General features: G+C 42.6%; 1 protein-coding gene across 1 annotated transcript in view; it reads right to left on the bottom strand.

Moving 5' to 3' along the window:
* The window catches only part of HEPHL1 (hephaestin like 1), a 37,779-nt gene extending 24,621 nt beyond the window's left edge, over positions 1-13,158 (bottom strand). The window contains exons 1-4 of the mRNA XM_026850916.1: positions 12,989-13,158; positions 3,470-3,714; positions 2,470-2,682; positions 505-684 (exon numbers count right to left, since the gene is read on the bottom strand). Of these exons, the coding sequence (XP_026706717.1) occupies positions 505-684; positions 2,470-2,682; positions 3,470-3,714; positions 12,989-13,158 (808 nt within the window). The remainder of the gene's footprint in view (positions 1-504; positions 685-2,469; positions 2,683-3,469; positions 3,715-12,988) is intronic.
* Positions 13,159-20,528: the final 7,370 nt, after the last annotated feature.

The raw sequence follows: 20,528 nt of genomic DNA, 5'->3' as shown, positions 1-20,528 counted from the left end.
GGAAAGACGAGGAGGGACTCTTTATCAGGGAGTGTAGTGATAGGACAGTGGTTAATGGTTTTAAACTGAAAGAGGGTAGATTTAGATTAGATATAAGGAAGAAATTCTTTACTGTGAGGATGGTGAGACACTGGCACAGGTTGCCCAGAGAAGTTGTGGATACCCCTTCCTTGTAAGTGTTCAAGGCCAGATTAGACGGGGCTTTGAGCAACCTGGTCTAGTGGAAGACATTGCTGCCCATGGCAGGGGGGTTGGAATTATACGTTCTTTAGGTCCCTTCCAACCCAGACCGTTGGCTCTATGATTTAGGAAGAGGCATTTTATGATTCTAAATCATATGATTCTATGATTTAGGAAGAGGCATTTTATCACACAGTACTTCAACATCCCGAACCATTCCTTGCTGACACAAAGGAGAGACATCACAAGGGACAGAAACTTCACTGAAATGAAAAGACCCTGGTCACTGCTATGGGTCAGCATTTGCTCAAGAGTCCTGCTCACCGTGCATTCGGTTGCTGGTCTGGAAACCTTCATCCTCTTTGTCAACTGTTGCTGGTTCTAAGCAAAAGGTGTTTATATTCTCATCGAGGTACCAGCTGAAGTTTTCATCTACAATGCTAAACATCAGGGCAAAAGCATTAACAGCACCAGTCCCTTCTATTGAGGTCTCATCTGCAGTTCCTAAATTGCAAACGAAAAGGAAAGTGATAAAAAAAGCCTTGGAGGGGATTGAATTTAAAAGTGACAATAACTTTGGAGCACACAAGAAAATACAGCGCTCTGCCCCTGATCTATAGGGCAGGATGAATTTCACCTAATTTTACTCTTCTGAGACATCTTGACCCCCCTCCAACAGCCTTTGAGAGACAAGTGCCTCCAAAAGGCAGTTCATCTCATCTAAGTCAAGCTGATACTTCAGGCTCTCTTTGATCTGACATAAGCACAAGTACCTGCCAATATCTGTGGTCCCATTCTCCCCATCTTTGGCCCACTGCACCCAACCCTGCTCTTTAATCAGTGTTAGCATCTGTGTGCCTACACAGTGAGCCAGGTCACAGGCCTGATCCAGCCAGAAACCAGTAACCTTTTTTCTGACCAGGAATTAAGGAGAAGCAAGTGGTAGCCTGCATTTCTGTTGCATTGAAGTGACTGATGAACCATACCCTCAGAATAAATGTGGTTCATTCTCCATGGACTAACAAGGAAGCCTCAACAATTATCTAGGACTAGATCCTTAAATTTTAAAAGGCTGAAGGCAGAATGCATATAATTTAATTAGGCTAAGTTCAGCTCATTATGAACAACCACTTGGGGAGCAACCTTAAACTAGAAGAGTGGTGATAACAGTCTATTATTAACCATTGGCAGGTTTAGACTTGATATAATCATCCTGTCTAGGTCTAAACCCGTGAAAATCTTTGCTCCCCCTGTCTCCTACAGGAGGGAACCACAGAGCCTTTCTGTCAGTCCTGTAAGAAGCCACCCATCGCTGCTGGGCAGAAGACTACAGCAATAGCATCATGCAGATATCAGCCTTGATGAATTCAAGACCAAACATACAGATAACCTGACTTTTCAGGCTAGGATTGTTTTGGATGTGCTGTTTCCTAGCTTCATGTATTATCGCATAGTTATTGGCTCAGTTCAGGCAGTTCTGCAGATTTCAAAGGCTGTCCAGGACAATAACATTCTGAGACATTTTAATTATGTGAATAAAGCTGGAGACCAGGCCTATCCTTTCCATGTTGAAGACTTTCTCTTCTTCATGTTTCACTTATATTCTCTGTATCTAAAATCAGGGCTGATTTTGTACTGGGGGATGTACTGGAAAGAGGTGGCAGAGTTTTACATGCCCGGGGGAGAGGGGACGATGGCTCAGCTGATAGAGGGTAGAGGGCTGGTCCAGGGTCCCTATGGCTCCAGCACAAAATTATCAGGCTATAAAGTACATGGCAGAGGCTGTCACCTCAGCTGTTCAGTGCAGATCCCCATATAGTTGTGATATACAACTTGTGAGCAAAAATAAATATATAATCTCTATGGGGAAAAAATGACAAAGAATGTTGGGGTTTCAAATATGTAAATTCCAATGCCGAAGTCACCCGCCCAGCCCTAATTTCATTTCCTGGGCAATGAATACTTTGATTGTCCTGAAATGATCCCAATTTGGGAACATTTCTTTTCAGTCTCAGCCACAACTGGCTGGCCACGGAGCACGCTGCAGTCCCTCCACCAGCTGAGGCAAATCTCTTCTGAAGCCAAGGGGGAGCAGGAAGGGGGTTGTCCCAGAGCTACAATACCTACCCTGGGATGCTCCTGGAATGGCCCAGCTATTCCTTGCCCCTTTTTATGGGCTATGTAGGGATAGACTCTAGACCATCATGTTTATACCTGTAAGCAAAAATGACTGTTAAGATGCCAAGCTTGGCAGAGGGGCTTGCTTTATCAGTGCTTCTAGCTCAGTACCTTTTTTACAAACCAGAAGTGGCCCAATTAAACCAGATGCAATATCTCTTGGTGTGTCAATGTGAGAATGGTAAATCCAAGTCAAGCAGTTTGAGTCTGCCAAAGTTGGGGAATAATCTTTCCTTACTGGCCATGTGTACGTGTAATTTCCACCAGGAACAACAAAGTCATCCTCTTTGCTTTTACCTCCGGTTCCATCAGGGTAAAGAGCTCCTAGTACATTAAAAGGAAAAAGGAAGCTTTTAGACCCATCTTAACTGTTTTTCCTTAAATAAATTTGTAATTTCATCTATTTTATCACAGATTTACAAAATAATAATAACACTCACAAACACAGAATGCCTGAGAAATTGTGAGAAAAATCAGAAGTTCTGGTAAAACCATCAAAAAAAGTGTTGAGAGTTAAAATTCATTATTTATCAGTAGACAGAGCTTTAAAAATGGATTAACAGCCTCTAGTTTTTCCTTGGCTCTTTACTCTTATCCTTTATCTACAGATTTTGTCAGCTAATAATGTGTATCTTCTCACAGAAAACTGATGAGAGCAATGACTGTAGGAAAATCCATACAGTCCTCAAACCAAAATACTCATGCATAGGTTTTGGATTCTGAAAATTAAATCATGCCTGTTATAGCCCTACAGAGAGGAAAACATTTACTTACAAGAACTCCATCCATTCAGACAGGCTAGTAGTAGAAGGAAGGAGGGAAGATGCTTTGGTGACTTATTATTCAGGAAAATAATTCAGGAAAAAAGACCCACCTAACCTGTTTTGGTTCTGGATTTATCCCAGGCGTCGAAGGTTTGTGGCAAAAAGTTTTAAGAGATGAGGCAGTTCCTGGTTTTAGTCATCAGCTGCAATTACTGATGAGTTTATGAGAGGGTGATCTAAAGTCCTCTGATGTCAATGTCCAGAACAATAAATACTTGGATAAACTTTTAGCCATGATATTAACTACTCCAGGGAAAAAGGAGAGGAAAAGGCAAACCAGCTTTTACCTTCAGAGTCCTTGTCATAGAAGACCCCATGTGGATGCACAGAATATGGGCGGGAAGCAAAGTTTTTTAGATGGACAATAAAGACATCCTCTTCTTCTGCCTTCAGGACTGGCCCAAGGAACCCCAGCCAGGATGCTTTGGGGATCTCCTGGGAGTAAGTGTCATCTGTGTATTGCCTAAAAATAGCCTTTTTATACACACGTCCTATCCGGTTGGCTCCTCTTGTCACATACACACTTGCAAACCTAGTGTTGGGGAGGGAAAATTTTAGAGACAAAAGAACTCCTTTAAGGTTTGATCAAATAACTGATGCTTCCAGTGCAGATAAATAGTTCCCCAGGACTCATCACATAGCTGGTGGAATAAATGCAGAGGAGTAAACCTGGACAGAGCTAGCAGGGTCCAAGTCCCTTTCTGTATCGTAACAGTCATCCTACTTGCAGGTCTGATCTTTAGCACAGTTACTACAAGTCTTCACTTGAGGACTAGCCACTCAGACCTTTCTGTACAGCTTTAGAAGTTTCTCCCTCTTTTGAAGGCTGGAAACCTCACATCTGAAAGCATGACTGTTCAGAAGGAAAAGAAAACCAAATTGTTTTTTCAAAAGCCAATAAGAGCAATTCTAATCAACTAGTTTGACACCCCAGAAGAGTAGCATGAAATATTTTTTGCATTAAACACATAATTTCTACATTCCAGAGTCTATGTTTATAGCAACATATAGCATATAGCAGCATCAAGTGATGCAGAGACTACCATATGGTCAGAGTTTGACATATTATAGCTATTAAATACCTGCTCCCTTCGAATCCTGAATTGCATTTGTAGTCTAATATCATCTAGCTCCACACTCCAACCACTGGTTCCCATCAAGCCCTCTCTCAGATCAAAGAAGCCACATACCATCAAGAGCTTCTTTTCTATGCAGGCACTTGCATAAGTTTTTATTAATTGACTAAATTACCTCCTACCCTTTTTCTGGACAAACCAAGTACACTGACATTCTTTATACCACAGATCTTTCCCAATGCTCCTTTCTGAAAGCATTTTCTATCTCTTTTGAAGTCTGAACACAAGAACTTCACACAATAGGCAAGTAATATTCCAGCTAAAGCCAGAGGTGTTCCCAGTCAATATTTCTTACACAACTAGAAATGAGTTTTGCCCTTTTAACTGTAACATCATTCAACCCATGTTCATCCCATCTGTTATGACATAAAATCTTCTTCTACTTCTCTCCAGGTTACAGCTAACAAGTATGATACAAATTCTTCATCCTTGAATATCCCACACAAAGAGGGTAGATATGAGCCCCTTTGCTACACAATCTGCAGTGGACTGTAGGACCAATTTCACCACATTCGACTGCTCCATGAGTTTTTGCATCTGCTGAAGATTGAACTTTCATGCTTCCTAACAAACTCATAAAAAAGCTGATCTAAATTTTCCTGAAGTATCACTGGCAGAAATATAGCAATTTCATACTTACAGTGAGTTTTTGTGACTGGCCAGTTCACCTGCTTGAACCCATTTTGTTTAGGGTCTTCTGTGCAGTGCCAGCAACCTAAGTGTTGGATGTCACATGAGTTGAAAGGTATGATTTGCTATAATTTCTTCACCATAAAATCCACTACTCCCTCTTTTCAAGTCGTCTCTGCTTGACACCATAACTCACAACATCCCTTATCTGTTCATTACACCTCTGTGACCACTGTCTAAACCAGATCCCTGAAGTGATCCAGATATAAAAGCCTTCATAAAGAACATTTGAAAAATATGCTTTATAACAAACCAAGCGCTATTTTGACACAAATAAAAACATTGCCAATGATACTGTTGTGGCAGAAACAGTTGGCTAGGATGGAGGGGAAGGGAAAGGAGCTTCTCAGTCTGCTTCTTAACAGAATAATGTATGTCAGATAAATATATCCCAAAAGTGTGGTTAATGAATAAGTTCCAAGAAGTCTGGATTTTCAGTGAATTAGCAGGTCTGTGGTAATTGTCTGAGTTCACAGCAAGATCTGGCAAGTCACACCACACTCACCGAGGAGAAGATACCTTCCACTGCCTGGGGGAAAGAGCTGCTCCAAGAGCCCTTACCACAGAGTAGGAGTTGGTGTCAGTAGTAGTGCAGTGTAAATGCACATGCTTCCTTACCTCATGGCAATGTATTCATGTGTCTATGCCCTAAATTAAATTATATATTGATTTTTTAAATTGTTTATAATAATTTTTCTCTAGAAAAAAAAAAATCAAAGAGATTTCTTTTTCAGAAAGTAGTTATTTTCAGGAGATATTTTTCAGCAGAATTTTTTCCATTTTCATCAGCCATCAAATATTTTAAATGAGGTGCTGCAGTGGCACCATGCTTTCCCCATGATGACAGTGCCCTTATGCCCTTGAGTCTCTGGTCAGACAACACTGCACACTTTCCCCTAACTTCATACCCCTGGGATACACTGTCTCTCTTGAAGAAGAACTGTCTCCCAGAAAAATGCACTTCTTGATGAGGCTTTGTCAAATGCTTGATATGAGCCTAAATCTTTTAAATGTATAGACCAGGGATCCCAAAATTCAGTTAGGTATTGAAGTTCAAGAAATCACACTGAGTAAACCCTGTAGGTTTAGGCACCAGAGACTTTCTCAGCCTAAAGACATGCTGTAGCATCTCTGTTGGCTACATTTGTGCCTGTCTCCTACTTAAAGACGACTCAGAAAAAGAAGTCTTTTTAGTGCCAGCTTTCTGAAAGGAGGCCCATTCAAATCCTCCACCCGTTCAGAGCTGCAGACCCCACTGTCAGTGCACTGGGTACTGGCTGCAGCCAGTCACAATGTAGGTGATACCCTTCTGTGCAGGGCATCAAGCAACGCCAGAGTCATGGAGCCAGAAAGGCATCACAGCATGAAAAGAGCAACCTGGCCTCTTGGCCCTGGCTAATTATGGGGTTTGCTCAATCATTGTCCAAAAGAAAATGACCAATCAGCTCTGGGGAAAAAAAATCCTACATGCCACTGATGCCCTTGCTGTTGCATTACAGACTTAGGCTCTTTCATAGCTTCCTTTCCTTCTAGATCCACACTCTCCAAAGGGCAGAATAGTTTCCTACCCTGAATGCCCTGATGCTTGGGAGTCTCTTGGAGGGCAGACAGTTCAGCCTCACTCCTCCTTTTGCCTGGGAGGGGTAGAGCTCAGTTCTACCTACACAGAGATGTGTATTTTCAGCATGTCCTTTTGGTTGCCCTTGGTACCCAAAGACCAAGCACACTGGTTGTGAGTCCCATCCTAAGTGTTCAGGCTGCTCCATTTCATCCAGGAGGACTTTTGGGTGCCCACTTCAGCCTTGCAAGTAGTTAGTAGCTCTGCACCTCTTTACAAGTGTTGCTGTGCTGCATGTTACAGTGCTTAAAGTCTTTTGCAGAAAGACTACCCACACTGGAGCTAATGGTATCAGCCACAGGAAACTCATAGAAAGGATGCATGGGTGTGAATGACTTGAATGACTTATCCTCTCTACTCCCAGATGCCTGGATAATGGGCATGTGGCCATACAATGGGGCTGGTACCTCTACCCAGTGCCACGGTGCAGCCATCAGATGTGTCAGAGGGATCTGGCACAGTCTGAGTGCCATGGCGTGTGCTGCTCCATCTTTGGGACACAGAGGTTTCCCCCTGCACCTTTTCTTTTTTCAATGAGAGCTTCTTCTCAGTGCGCCATGAAGTGCCAGTGCCATTTATACTAGTGCATCTCCCACCCTGCAGTTCCTTACCACCCATCTCCCGAGTTCCTTGGAGATTTTCTTGGCTTCAGGATAGTGTCCTGCTGACCTCGCATTTCCTGTCTTTGACAACAGTTCTCAAACACCATTCCCTGTCTTCTTGTGATAGCACCTGCTTCCTTGGGAAACACTTCACATTTTCAGTCACTGAGTTAAACATCTCCTTCAACTACATCTCCTTTTTCATTCTTTTCCGCCCACTGACTTTCCAGTATGTTATTGCAGTAGTGGCTTGTCCAAATACTGTAATGGTTAAACACATGCAATTCTTTGAATCTGCCTTTGTCTCTTTCTTCCAGTGGTCACAATGTGCCTATTTTACTAGGCATCCACTGTCAGAATGTCTCCTATCTGTCATTCCTCTCTTGTCACAAGAAGATAAATCTCTACTTTTTCATGTTCCCTTGCTCACTTCAAACTGCTTCATTCTCCTGGTGGCTTTGTGATATGGTTGCCTGAACCTCTTCCATCTTTCTGGTCTTGTGCAGATCTAAGAGCTGTTCTTCTAAATCTTGACTATCTACCTCCCTCCGACTCAGCTGTCAGTCTGCACTTCATGTGCAGGAAGTCATGATGACCAGTCAGTCCCACTTCTCATAGGAAAGGGTAATATTCCATCCTCTGGAGCTGTACCCATGCAAGCTTCCTAAATTCCCTCCTGCATCTCCTCCAGTCTGGTCAGTCTTGAGGTTACATAGAGAGGTAAGCAGGCTTGTGGATCAGGGCACAAAACATCTTGTTCAGACTAAGAAAACCATGCAAATCCTGCCTTTCTGTCTCTGCCTGATTTCATTTTGTCAGTTGACCACTCTCAGCAGTTCTTAACCTCCAAAAATGTTGGCAGTGCACATGAATGGGACAAGGAGTTATTAATAGGGAATTAACTCTAATTTCTTAAAATAAGTATTAACATAATTACAGACATCCATCTCCCTGCAGTGATGAGCACTCCAACTCTTCCAAGCGAAAGAGTAAAACAAGAGTGTCATGTAGATTCTACTTCAAATCGAGAGTAGACATGCAGTTAATCTGCCATCACAGGGTAGGACCACAAGTTAGGGTAGGACCATGAGTTAAGTGTAATTTCTACACCTATTTCTTTTATCACATAGAAAAGTATTTTTACTGTGTTTATGTTACCTTTGATCTTAAGAAACAGAGCTATGACCTAACAGAGGTTATTTTTTTCAAGTGCTTACAGGAGTACTGTGTTACAGTATGAAGTAAGAAATGGAAAGAGCTGTATGTTGTGCATGGCCAAATAACAGCTCCTCAGTAGACAGGAGCCAGATCCCTCAGTGACACAATTTCAAAGACTAGTGAGTTTGTTTGTCACTGTAATCACCACTGAAAACTCAGCACTTCACATAACTAATAGATGCAGAGTCCCAAATATTCTCCTGCAGTTAATGTGCCCAATAGCCACTGTATGCTTCTGGATGCAACTGTCAGCAAATGTCAACTTTCTTTTATTACCATTGTTCCACTAAAGTACTGCAGATTTTACACTGAAAACCATTTAAGCAACTGTGTTTATGGGTTTGTTCCCTAAAATCTGTTGGTGGTGAAACCTTCCTTACTCTCTACCCTCTCTACATACTCTATGGCTGGGTTTATAACAGGTTTGTTTCTCCAGAGTTCAGCTGGAGTAAGTCAGGACAGTGCCCATGGCTCCAGGCTGCCTCAGTCATTTTAACCCCTGGGTCACGTAACCTGTTCAGGGTAACCCTCTGCCAAACCATGACTCACATGCCAAGGCCAAAGCAATGTGCTAGAGGGATGGCCGGTGGAGGGGGACCAGTGGTGCCAACTCCCATTTGTAGATGGTTCCCTGACCACAAAGCATCAAACAACAAAGTAAGTTGTGTGTCCTCAAAAGAGAGACACACAATGTCCTCAAAGGATGTTTTAGGCCTTTTCTGACCCACATGAGCCACAGAAGAGGTCAATCAAACCCATAAAATCTTAAATGAAGTTCTGAGGTGTCACTGGTTAAGTGTGGCTATAATGGTTTCTCTCCTAGAATAAACTTCTGCTTCCCCTGAAGTAGATAACAAAACTCCTCTCAGGCTTCATTCAAGCTAGGTTTTCACCTCAAATGCGTTTTTGATGTTGACCCTTCCCACAGTGATCATCTCTGCTGATGCAATTGGGTCATTTGGCCACATGATGACTCAGCCATTAGTTTAGCATCTCTGACGACAGTTTCACTGTCATTTATCTGGGTGGGATCTCCTCATAGACAAATTGCACAAACTGTGTTTGATGCTGTGGTGACAAAAAACAACCGTTAGTGTTGGTGGGTGCTGGACTTGGCCCAGATAAAAGTAGGATTGGTGGCCTAAAGAGAAGGGATGAGCTATTACATCAGGCAAGACTTAATAATATCTACCACAGCGGAGCAAGATTTAAGTGTCCATCACATAAACTAGTCCCAAATTAATTTACAGGGATTATCGAACAAACTCTGATCCTGAGGGCTGAGCCACAATAGGGAGGGAAAGACTGATGTATGTCAAGCCACAAGACCTAGGTGTATTTTTCTCTTGAAGGGCCATTGCCTATATGACCATTAAGGGGAACAGGCAATGTCTGAGCTCACGCTCCTACTGCAGCTGTATTCATGCCCTAACCCATAAAGTCTCACTGGGATCTGCAGCAAGTCCAGCAGCACTGACAACACCTTGCACCCTCTATGTCAAGATCACCGTGGTTTAATGATGTCAACTCTTTCACCAGTTATATTAGGTGGGAGGAGATGCTGAACACCTTCCCAGCTTGCCTGTACTCAGTGGTTATAATTTGGATCTGTGACTTCCAAAGTCCTGTGTGCTTCAGAAAACATCAGCTTAATTTTTGAAGGGAGAACTGGGAGTGAAATGTCTTGGTTTCATTCATAACACTCCAAATTACAAGAATTAGTAGAACAGCTCGAGGCTTCAAGCAGACAAGATAAAATGGCAGAAGCAAACAGCCTCATTACTCTCTTTACATAAGAAACACTGATTCACAGCAAGATACTTGCACTGCGCAAGCAGCAGGCTGGCCCTTGAGCGCTGCAACAACGTAAGGCGTAATAAAAATTAACATCCAAGCAGAATAGTTATGTGAACACGGGCTGCGTTTGGGTTAATCAGCTCTGACGAGAGGCAGCCTTTTCAGCTCACACCCAGGGAGCTGCTGATGCAGGTCTGTGGCTCCTGGCTCGGGCAGCAGCTCACTCAGCACCAGCACAACGGGAGCTGAGCAGTGGAGCCATGCCTGGTGCCAGAACCACCTCACCTGATTTCCAGCCCCATGCCTCAGGTACTGAAGCCTCTTTTCTCCTCTTTTCTGCTAAAAACTAAAGGCTAAGGAAGGTATTATTTGGCACAGCAACACTGAAAATCATCTCTTAAATCTCACTATCTGATCCAGGTAACGCAACACTTTCCATTAGACCCTTGCTAATTCAGCATTTTTATTAAGTAGTGAAGAATAAGTGGTTTTGATTATATCTCTGTGGGCTAGCTGGAATCAAAGGCAGCATTCATTTATGTGTGTGCACCAACTCTTTTAAAGATAATCAGTTTGTCTGCAACCTCTTTATCTTCACTTCCCTATCCCTGAAGCTGGGATAATGCCCCATCAAATGAGTGCTGTGAGGATGCATCACAAGGTGAGAAGTGCTAGGCTCAGCGAGCCTGAGCATTGCTGCTTGCAGAACACAGCTGGTTCAAAATGCAATCCTGTCCCTACCTAGGAGCTGGTCTTTAAACTTTGTTTATGGAACTATGTTTTTGACAGAAATGGATATATCCACAGGAACCAATTAATTAGCTGAAAAGTAACCCATTAGAATACTGCTTTAAATTTGCATTTGAGGCTGATTGTCCTAAAGAGCTAAATAGTCAAAATAGTTATTGCTGGTTCACTATTTAGTCCACAGGCTTATGCAGACACACTATCATTCCAGAACAGAACATTTTATTCTGGCTCAACTCAATACAGTTTGGAAACAGAGTAAATTAGTTACAAGAATCACTTTATTATTCTGCACATGGAGAGTTCATTGCAAACAGCTCCCCAGCTTTGAATGTAGTCTCCATTAAAATCCTCTGTGGGTAAACCCTTTGGAATTACAATCCGTAATTATTACATTACAGCGATGACTGAAGACATAAGCTATCTTCCCTCCCTGTCGTGACATGTAAAGGCATCGCATTTATGTCACAGACTTTAAAATAAACGTGCCACTTGATTTTCAGGGAGCACAAAGTGCAGGCAGTGTTAAAAGTACAATTTACAGAACAGATTCTAATCTCTCTTTGGTATTGGGGGGGATTTACAAGTAGCTGCCCTTCACTTAAAGCTGAACTATTTTTAGTGGTCAGGTTCCATTTTAGTTCCAGGTCGTGGAGAAAGTTATCCTCTGATAAAAGAAGTAGCGAAGTGAGAAATTCAAGTATTTAACACAACTGAAGAGCAACCTTTCCAGCAAAGCTTGTTTTCATGGGTTGGGAACAAACCATGATTTCTACCTAAAAAGGTAACAGCCATTGACTTGGATGCTATCTGGGACCTCTAGTTGTTAAGAGCATAAGCATAAATTTTTGTTGAAAAATAAAACTCTTTCTTGCGTCCTGCTTGTGGAAAAATAATTTCCTCTATGAAATCCAACTGAGAGTGATTCTGAAATTACTGGCCACTAGAGAAGTCCAGCATTGCTTGGGATTTCCTGAAAAGTCAGAAAGGACGTTTCCATTTCTAACTCTCAGGACATATCATCCAGCTCCTTAGTGTGCCTCCGTACACCAGGATTTCCTCACTTGCTCACAGCTCTCACCCCAATCCCAAGCCTGGCTCAGAGTAAGAACACCCAAACTATCTCTAGGGTCTCAAAGATATCAATAAAATCTTAAAAATATTCCCATACATATTTGAAGACCACAATATAGAGAGGCACCGAGGGTCTGTGCCATCCCCATACAATGTCCAGGCCAACTCTCCTGGTGTGAGAGAGACACACAGCCAACCCCAGCAGCGCAGGCACGAGAACAGATGCCTCTTTTCCACTGGTCAAGGCACAATTCATCACAGTGTTTACCTATGGACTCCAGTTTCAGCACCGGTGATCACTGGGAATTCAGTGTGACCAGTCACTCTTGTATATTTAAGCACTTATCTAAATGGATTTCCTAAATGGAATCTCTACAGTTGAATACATTGCAGGGTTATATGGACCATCTACTTGTATCATCTCATTTGTAGGTATTATATACATCTTAATTTTACAATGTCATACTAATCCCCCCAACTTTTATCTCTCAGAGGGAGAAAACTTACAATATATTGCCAGTTAAACAGATTTCTATGTCTTATTACAAAGAGCTGTGCTTGATTGTGGCAAAGTTGCAATTTGCCTTTGGACAACGAGTGTCAGAAATACATCTCCATGAAACACACACAGGGGATTTTGAGCCCACTACCATTACTATCCACTACTTTTTTGACAAATATCTGTTCTTTAATGTCACCTTCAAATACACTATCTATCTCCTTGCTTAATCAACCATGACAGAAGAGAAGTCAACCAAAGACTACTCTTGCCTTGAAGCTAAAATCCTGCTTATGACAACATCAGAAGAAGAAAAACAAGAAAAAGGCCATCTTAAGACATTTACAGCAACATTAGACCTCTTAGTCAATTTTCTTTGGAGCTGTCAATACGTCTCTGATTTATCAGAGTGCCCAGTGACTTACTTGTCCTCTAAGAGGTTTTCTCCTGTGATCAGATTTTTCCCAGACGGTGCATAGTCCCAGTTCTCTTCCACAATCCCAAGATAATAGGTTCTGGTCTTTGCTTCCACCATGGCAAACAGCCAGAGGAACCCAAGAGCACAAAGGCAGCCACCACACTGCACGGGAGGCATTTGTAGTTGTGACTGCAAGGCTGGCAGCGGGCAGGCAACAGCAGGATGCACCACAAAGAGCTCACCCCTCCCTCCCAGCTCTTGACAAGTTATAAATAAGGAATGGACAGAGCAAAGCTCCTCCTTTTCAGCAGGTTAGGACTGGGATAGGTAGAGAGCCCAGCTATGCAGAGCAGGGCTAGGGAGGAGGTTGCTGTCATGGCAGGACCTTTGCCAATCTGTCAGTGAATGCATAAGCTGCTCACTTACCTGTCCAGGCTAGAGCCAATTGGTGGTTTTTGGAACTCTGAGAGACTTTTTGTCCTCCTTTTTCCAGACTAGGTGGTTTGGCATATTGGGGCAGGGAATTTTTTTTGTGTTCTTGCCATTCCTGTCAAAACCCTTTTTTAAAAATTATTTTTTATTTTAACTCCTTTATCATTTTGGGAGCTGTCATCTTCCTGACTTCATTGGGTTTTTCCAGTGATGTGATACTAGGTTGTAATCCAGCATTATCAGTGAGAGACAAAGAATTTGCCAGTAACTCACCATTTTCTAGGATTTTCTGATACGTTTATTAATATTACAAGTGATTGGAATATATTCAGTTTTAGAGTGCCCAAAATAAGGCTCTTTTTACAAACATATCTGGAAATTAGATCCCTTGTAAAGTCTTACCATTTGGATACCTAAGAATTGAGACACACAGAGATCACCCTTTTATTAACCTTGGTAATTAACATGCCCACGTAGCTCTCTAGAAAATCAGTCCCTCCCTTTATAGCTTAACTTCCTCTAAGAGGACATCCCTGCTGCCATCTTGGTAAAGCCAAGTGTAAACCTATACAAGTATGACACAATACGATATTCTAAACCACATCGGAAACATCCCCAAAATCACCTAGGTGGCAAGACATTTCGCAAAATCATACTGCTGTCTTACTAATTTTGAACTAACTAAAGATATATATATATATATATATATATATATATATATATATATAAAAGAGTTGCAGTTCTGGAATACAGCATTACTCTTGAGACTCATTGAGAGTTTTAACAGCTGTGAAATTCCCCTTGCAACTCCGGAATGATCTGACTTATTCCCATTGAAGCTAAATGATTAGGGGCAGAAGAGGCTTCACAAGGGATTTTGGTAGCCACAGGTTTCATGTCATCAGTCAAGATCTAGCTCAGCGATGTGAATGTGGTTTTATGCAGCAGTCGCATGTCGTTCAGCCTCTGGCATGTGACAGCAACAGCTACACGTACGGTCAGCTGTGCCCAACACCTTTCTCCATCACTGGTGTGCAGGTGTCTCTGAAGTCCTACAGTGAATACAGCAGATGAGGTTCACAGCAGCCCAGCCTCCAGCCCCCTGGACTGTGGCAGGTCTCATCTAAATTAAGAGACAAGACACACAGACACACGGAGTATTTTACTAAATAAGTCTTCAGTTTCTTTAGGCTATTCTTTGCATCTATGTAGCTACAAGGACTGAAAGCCCAATATACGTGGGTAAGGATACAGTCAGACAGTTGTAAATGGTCAGCATAACATAGCTGTATAAGCCAGAGTCCCTCAGCTGTAAGCTTTTCTCTGATACATGCTGATGTTCATTATCTCAGGCTGGGTAACTGATGAACAATGAGAAGAAGTGACAGGACAATACAGATGTTATACAGAGACCCTGATCCTCAGAAGTGGCACCCACAGGTTTCCTGATAACTTTGAAGACCTTGCTCATCTCTTCATTATTCTGCTGCAAACCACACACTGCCCAACCTCTTGGCCTCTCATGTTGTCTTCCAAAATACCAGTACTTAGAAATCATCTTCCTTTTCCAATACCTTGTTGTATCACTTGATTACTCAAATGATGCCAACTAATAGTACTGTGACTCTAAAAGGCATAATCAGAAAGCAAAAGAAAAGGCAGTTACTGCAGGACAGGCAGAGGCTTTGACAGCTGGTGGAACAGCTATCAAACATTCAACTATGGTGGGACTGATGGGACAGCTGGTGGGCTATGAAGCTGTGAAAAGGCCAAGGTAACACTTGGAGCTTAACAGGATTCCACTGTGATATTTGCATATGACCTGGGACCATGCAGCCTCCTGCAGTGAGTACTTCCATTGCCCAGAGTAGCTGTCCTGAGCCCAGGCAAGCTGCAGACTTCATCTCTTGTCACTCAGGCACCTGAGTTTACAGAACTGTGTGCCTGTTATGCAAATATTCATTGTCATAAAGTAGTAAGGGGTTTGTATTTGAATAGGAAATCTGTTTATTTAAAGGGTAACATGCAGTTTGAATGAGATTGTAGAGTTCAATTGTTTAAATCAGACATTTGCATGGCATTAGAGATATTTAAAGACCAGGTACAGGGCCAATTTAATCTAGAAAGATCTTCTATGACCTGTTTGGGTTTTTTGTAACTAAAGAAATCTATTATATGTTTAATATAAATCTCTATATATATGTGGATTGATACAATTCAAGTGCATCGAGCTAATGGGGAATAGGAAGGGGCAGTGTCCAATTCTGAGCTGGCACCTGACTGCATTATAGCATTTAAATAATAATAGTGTTATGTCCTAGTTTTTCTATTGCTTCTTATGTGCCCAGGATTGGATCCTGGTTGCTTTCTTACTAGAATGTCTATTCAAAATTCAAATACAAAGTTAATTTATTTGTCTATTACTGTAAAATTATTTTTGTAACAGGAATAATGTGTGGGCATTAGCACCCTATATCAGCAATGTGTTGTAAACCTGGTAAACGCCTTAGCTTGGCTTCAGCATTTACTAGATCTAGCAACTTGTATACCCTTTGCATCCACACATTAACACTTAATTACCTTGTCACATCATTAAACTCAGGCACATTTACATTCCGGAGAGGTGCTGTGGGCATGACTCAGAAAAAGATGAAAGAACAGCTGTTTTGCCCTTGCATCAGGAAAATTTCTGGGAAGCTCCCCTCCGGCAGTAAGGTAATGGGATTAAATTTGTCGCTTTGTTCAGGATCCTTTCAGCAAAAGGGTTGGATACTGGTTCCTCTGACACTTTCTGTCCCACTGAAGGCTAAAATTAGTGCATGGCTGGGTTTCGAAGTTTTGTAATGAGGATCAACGTTCATAGGTCTGAAGGGTGAATACCTTGAGCACCAGTTTGTGAATGAGCCCTGAAACATCACCAATGGATCTGTCTTTTTAAGTGAGCACATCAGGAATTATGGCAATCATTAGTTTAAATTAATCCACTAAAGCCCGGACTTGTGCCAACTAATGTTAGTGAATTGACAAGAATACCTAAATTAACCTGGCAATGGCCATAAGGTCAGTGGAGAGAGTTGCTGGATGTACTGATCTTCTGCAGTTCCTTGAAATTAGGCAACATGAGTTCAGTGATGAGCATTTTATTCAGACTGCCTGCTACTGAAATCCAGCTTGCATTTGCCATTGAGCAGATGATGAGCTGATGTTCAAGCAGAATGACTATCCTGTTCTCTCTGCTTCTTCTTGATAGTAGTAGAGTTCCCATTTGCAGACAGTCCTTCCTGGTCCCTCTGCTATGTGTCCCCCCAATCCAGGTTGGGGAATTAGTTGTTTCCAGCATAAGATTACCCTTTGGTATTGCCACCAAACCTGGAGCTGTGCCTGTAGTGACCATCCCACAGTGTTGGGTAAAGCTGTGGGAACTGGGGTAAAGCTGTGGGAACTGAGGTAAATCTGGGAACTATGGTAAAGCCTGTGGTAAAGCTAAGAACTGAGTTACACCCTCACAAGTTTCACATCACTCATTTGACCAAGCCATCCTCCCTCTTCATCAGTTTTCCCACACTCTCCAGCCATGAACACATATTAAATACAAAAGTCTCACACTATATCTGCAAAAAACAACTTATATTTCACTTTCTAATCATTTTCTGAGTTGCAGCAGTAGTGAGCAGAAGGCAAACCTCATGTTACAGTAATCACACAATGATAATCACATGAGGTGTATCTGAATTATTAATCTGAATTTCAGCTTGACATAGTACTTTGGGATCTGGTGTAGTTGAGAACAGTCAGTGTTAGGTTAATGGTTGCACTAGATGATCTTCAAGGTCTTTTCCAACCTTGATGATTCTGTGACCTACTTGAATCTTTTGAGTTCACACAGGTAGGTTGAAAATCTCAAAAACCATCTGCCCTCCAAGGCAGCCACCACTTCTGTTTGCAATCCTGGATAGGACTATGGTAAGAAAGGCTTCCTTGGCATATACAGCACTTCCCAGGAGTAATTCAAGTCTGAGCGCTGAAACTGTTGGAGGCAGAAAGACAAAAAAGATGCTGAAACTTCAAGAACAACGAGGGTCTGAAATCAGTGAGGATATTAGAAGGGCAGCTGTGGCCTATATTACAGGTGGCCCAGTGTGTACCTGACTCACATCTGCCCAGGAGTCTTTGTGGCAGGACAGAGGCTGAACTCAGCCCTCCAGATTCCCACGTCAGAGCCCTGGGATTCCCTCCAGCCATTTGGGCTCAGTCCATGCACCCAGCTCAGTCAGGGTCACAACTGGATATTCACCACAGTGGTTCTCTGGACATCATTAGGGCAGAATAATTCTCTCTGTATATCTCTGCGCAGATGCTCTCCTTGAAGAACAGCTACTTTGGTACATTACCAGTTGTGGACAAATCTTGAGCCAAGCTGTGAAATGGAAAAGAGGGCTCCTGCTATATCAGAAGCAGCCCACTGATCCTTTCGTCTCCATCATGGGTTTGAGCCAAACCCTGTATCTGCCACATGGACAACACAGGGCAATACTGAAGCTGACTTACACTTCAGAGAAACCAATTATACATTGGAAAAAAAAGCGCCACTTAAATTTGAAGATTGTAAAGAGATGCAATAATGAGAAGGAAGGCATTTAAGAGTTTACTGAAAGGAGCTGCAAGTTTGAAGAGATTATAATAAATTGCCAAATAGGCTGGGCAAGTGAAATGTGTTCAGCCTCAAAAGCCATTAAAGCAAAGCTAAAAAAAGGAAGTTTTGATCCTAATTAAGAGAAGCTTCGTGAGTGTGGTAACTCATGTAATATCTGTACTGTTAAAACAAGGCTAATACCTTGACAAAACTTCAAGGTACATTATTTATGGGTTTCTGTAGTGCTGCCCATTGTAGTACCTAACAAACATGAAAGAGCTTAACTTTACATCATCACTGTTGTGGGGCAGAGTATGTTTATTAACCCTATTATACAAATGAGGAAAGAGGAAGGCTGGGTAACTTTCAGGCTCTCGCGCAGGAAGGCAGCCCGGTGTCCTGGCTCTCCGTCCAGTGCTGGAAGCAAGGCGACAGCCCTCCTGCCCACCACCTTCCCTCTGAGCATGAGGCTGGTGGAGACCAGGGTCTTGTTTCACTTTCACTGTTTATGGGAATGACCCCATTGCATGGCAAAACCTTTTCAGAGCCACCTTTGCTGCCTGCTAGCAGCCAGGAGAGCCAGTGCCAAAGTCCTCCTCTGCTCTCCCCTGAGCAGCTCCGCTGCCCAGCCTCCTCCAGCCACTCCGTGGGCATCATGGGATCCTCTTCCATCACGTCTTGTGGCTCTGACCTACTTACTGTAGAGGAAATGTGGCCCATTTGTTTTCCTCCTATGAGATCATTGCCCCATTTTCTTTATGGGTAAATTGAGGAGTTGTGGTAAGAAATCCCAGCCCGGGAAAACTAACTGGGATATTTAAAGCAGGTAGCAGAAAGGCAGGTATCAAGCATTGCGGGAAGAAAAGAAAGAAGCGATGTGATTGCATCTGCACAAGTGGCTTCCGAACTGTTGCAAACTCACCTCTGCCAGGCAAGCCATCCCCAAGCATGTTATAAACTTGCAAATTCCCAGCAGGCTTGTGACACTTCGCCTGGGGTCTGCTGATTAAATGGGAGGGTGTTGTGTGCGGTGGAGGAGCTAACAGGAGTTACCTGCTGTCCAGACAACTTTTTCTGTCCAGTTTCTCTGCCTGAAAAGAAGAAGGTGGGGGAAATGTCACAACCCTGTGAAGCCTGGATGATTGTCTGCAGTGAAATGATGTGATTTATGGGATCTGCAGAAGACTGTCAACACTTTTAGTGTCTTTCATCTGTGTCTATGAAGCTTTGCAATAAAGAGCAGCCCTACCGCTCTTCAGTGACTGTGTTGCTTCCTATTTGAAGAAATGTATGTTACAGACAAACTGCCATTCCTGGAATGGAAACCTTTCAGGTCTGGTATTAAAAAGGAAGATAATTTCTGCAGAATTAGAAATTCCACAATCTATGGAAAAAAACCCTCTTCCTTCCACCAACCAAATTATCACCTTCAGGATCTTGCTGTGGTCTTCTAAAATATCATTTGCCTTTGTTCCATCATTCTGAGTTAGCACTGAATCTTATATAGTCCCTACTGAGGACTTCTTCTCTCCTCTGCCCAACTTTTGCCCAGTCTCTCCTTTCTCCTGCTGGGCACAATCCTGGGAGGCACAGAGCTGCAGAGCACCCTTGGTTTAACAGAGACATGCAGAAGACAAGATAACTGTGGCTTAACACCTCAGAGTTGGGTCAGGGCTCTTGGCATCCTTCTTTGCAAGTAAGGGCTTGTGAACACTGTGGCAGGGATGCAGCCTGGTAACCCTGCATCATGAACACAAAACTGAGCAAATTTGCCAACTCAGATGCAGATCCCTCTCCGAAAGGGTTATGAAGTGAAAGGCAGGATGATGCAAATGTGGCTGCACCACCCCCGGATCAGAGCTGGAGTGTTTCTGTGCTGGAGTCCACCTACATTTTTTGAAATCAGGACTAATTCAGAGTCACCCTTGTTTTCTGCCCACAGTGATGCCAACATGGTGTCAGCAGAGCTTCCTCCACTCCTAGGACAGGTTAGTAATTCAAATAGGAAACTTCATGAATCATGGTGCCTGAAATGCTTCCTCCAGCTCCTGCAGGATTTGGGGCAGATCATACAGGTCCACAGTCTGTGTGTTTTGGAAGTAAAAAGTAGACATCAAAACTCATCTTTGAGCACCTGAGAAAACAGCCTGAGCCTCAGAAGTGCTGAGCAACCTCCCAAAATGGAGGAAACATGGTTTCAGCTGACTAACTGTAAGCACTCAGTTAGCCTTAGCTTCTCCTCATGTGTGCTCATCTGCAAAGTGGGGATCATTATATCTGACTCCCTCTCCAGGTATTTGGAAGTTAATTTAGTTAATGCTTGTCAAGAACTTTAAGGTCTTCAGATGAAAGGAGCCGCAGATAGGCAAAGCATTGCTATTACTATTAATTATTTCTATTGTGCAAGTAGACATGAAAGCAGCAAGGGTGATGATTACTCGCTTCCTTTACAAGTGGCAAGACACTGTGTAAATACACAGAC

The sequence above is a fragment of the Athene cunicularia genome, assembly GCF_003259725.1.
Source record: "Athene cunicularia isolate RWA chromosome 1 unlocalized genomic scaffold, athCun1 chr1_part1, whole genome shotgun sequence".
Lineage (NCBI taxonomy): Eukaryota > Metazoa > Chordata > Aves > Strigiformes > Strigidae > Athene > Athene cunicularia.
The sequence above is the reverse complement of the archived record's forward strand: the minus strand, read 5'-3'. Positions and strand labels throughout refer to the sequence as shown.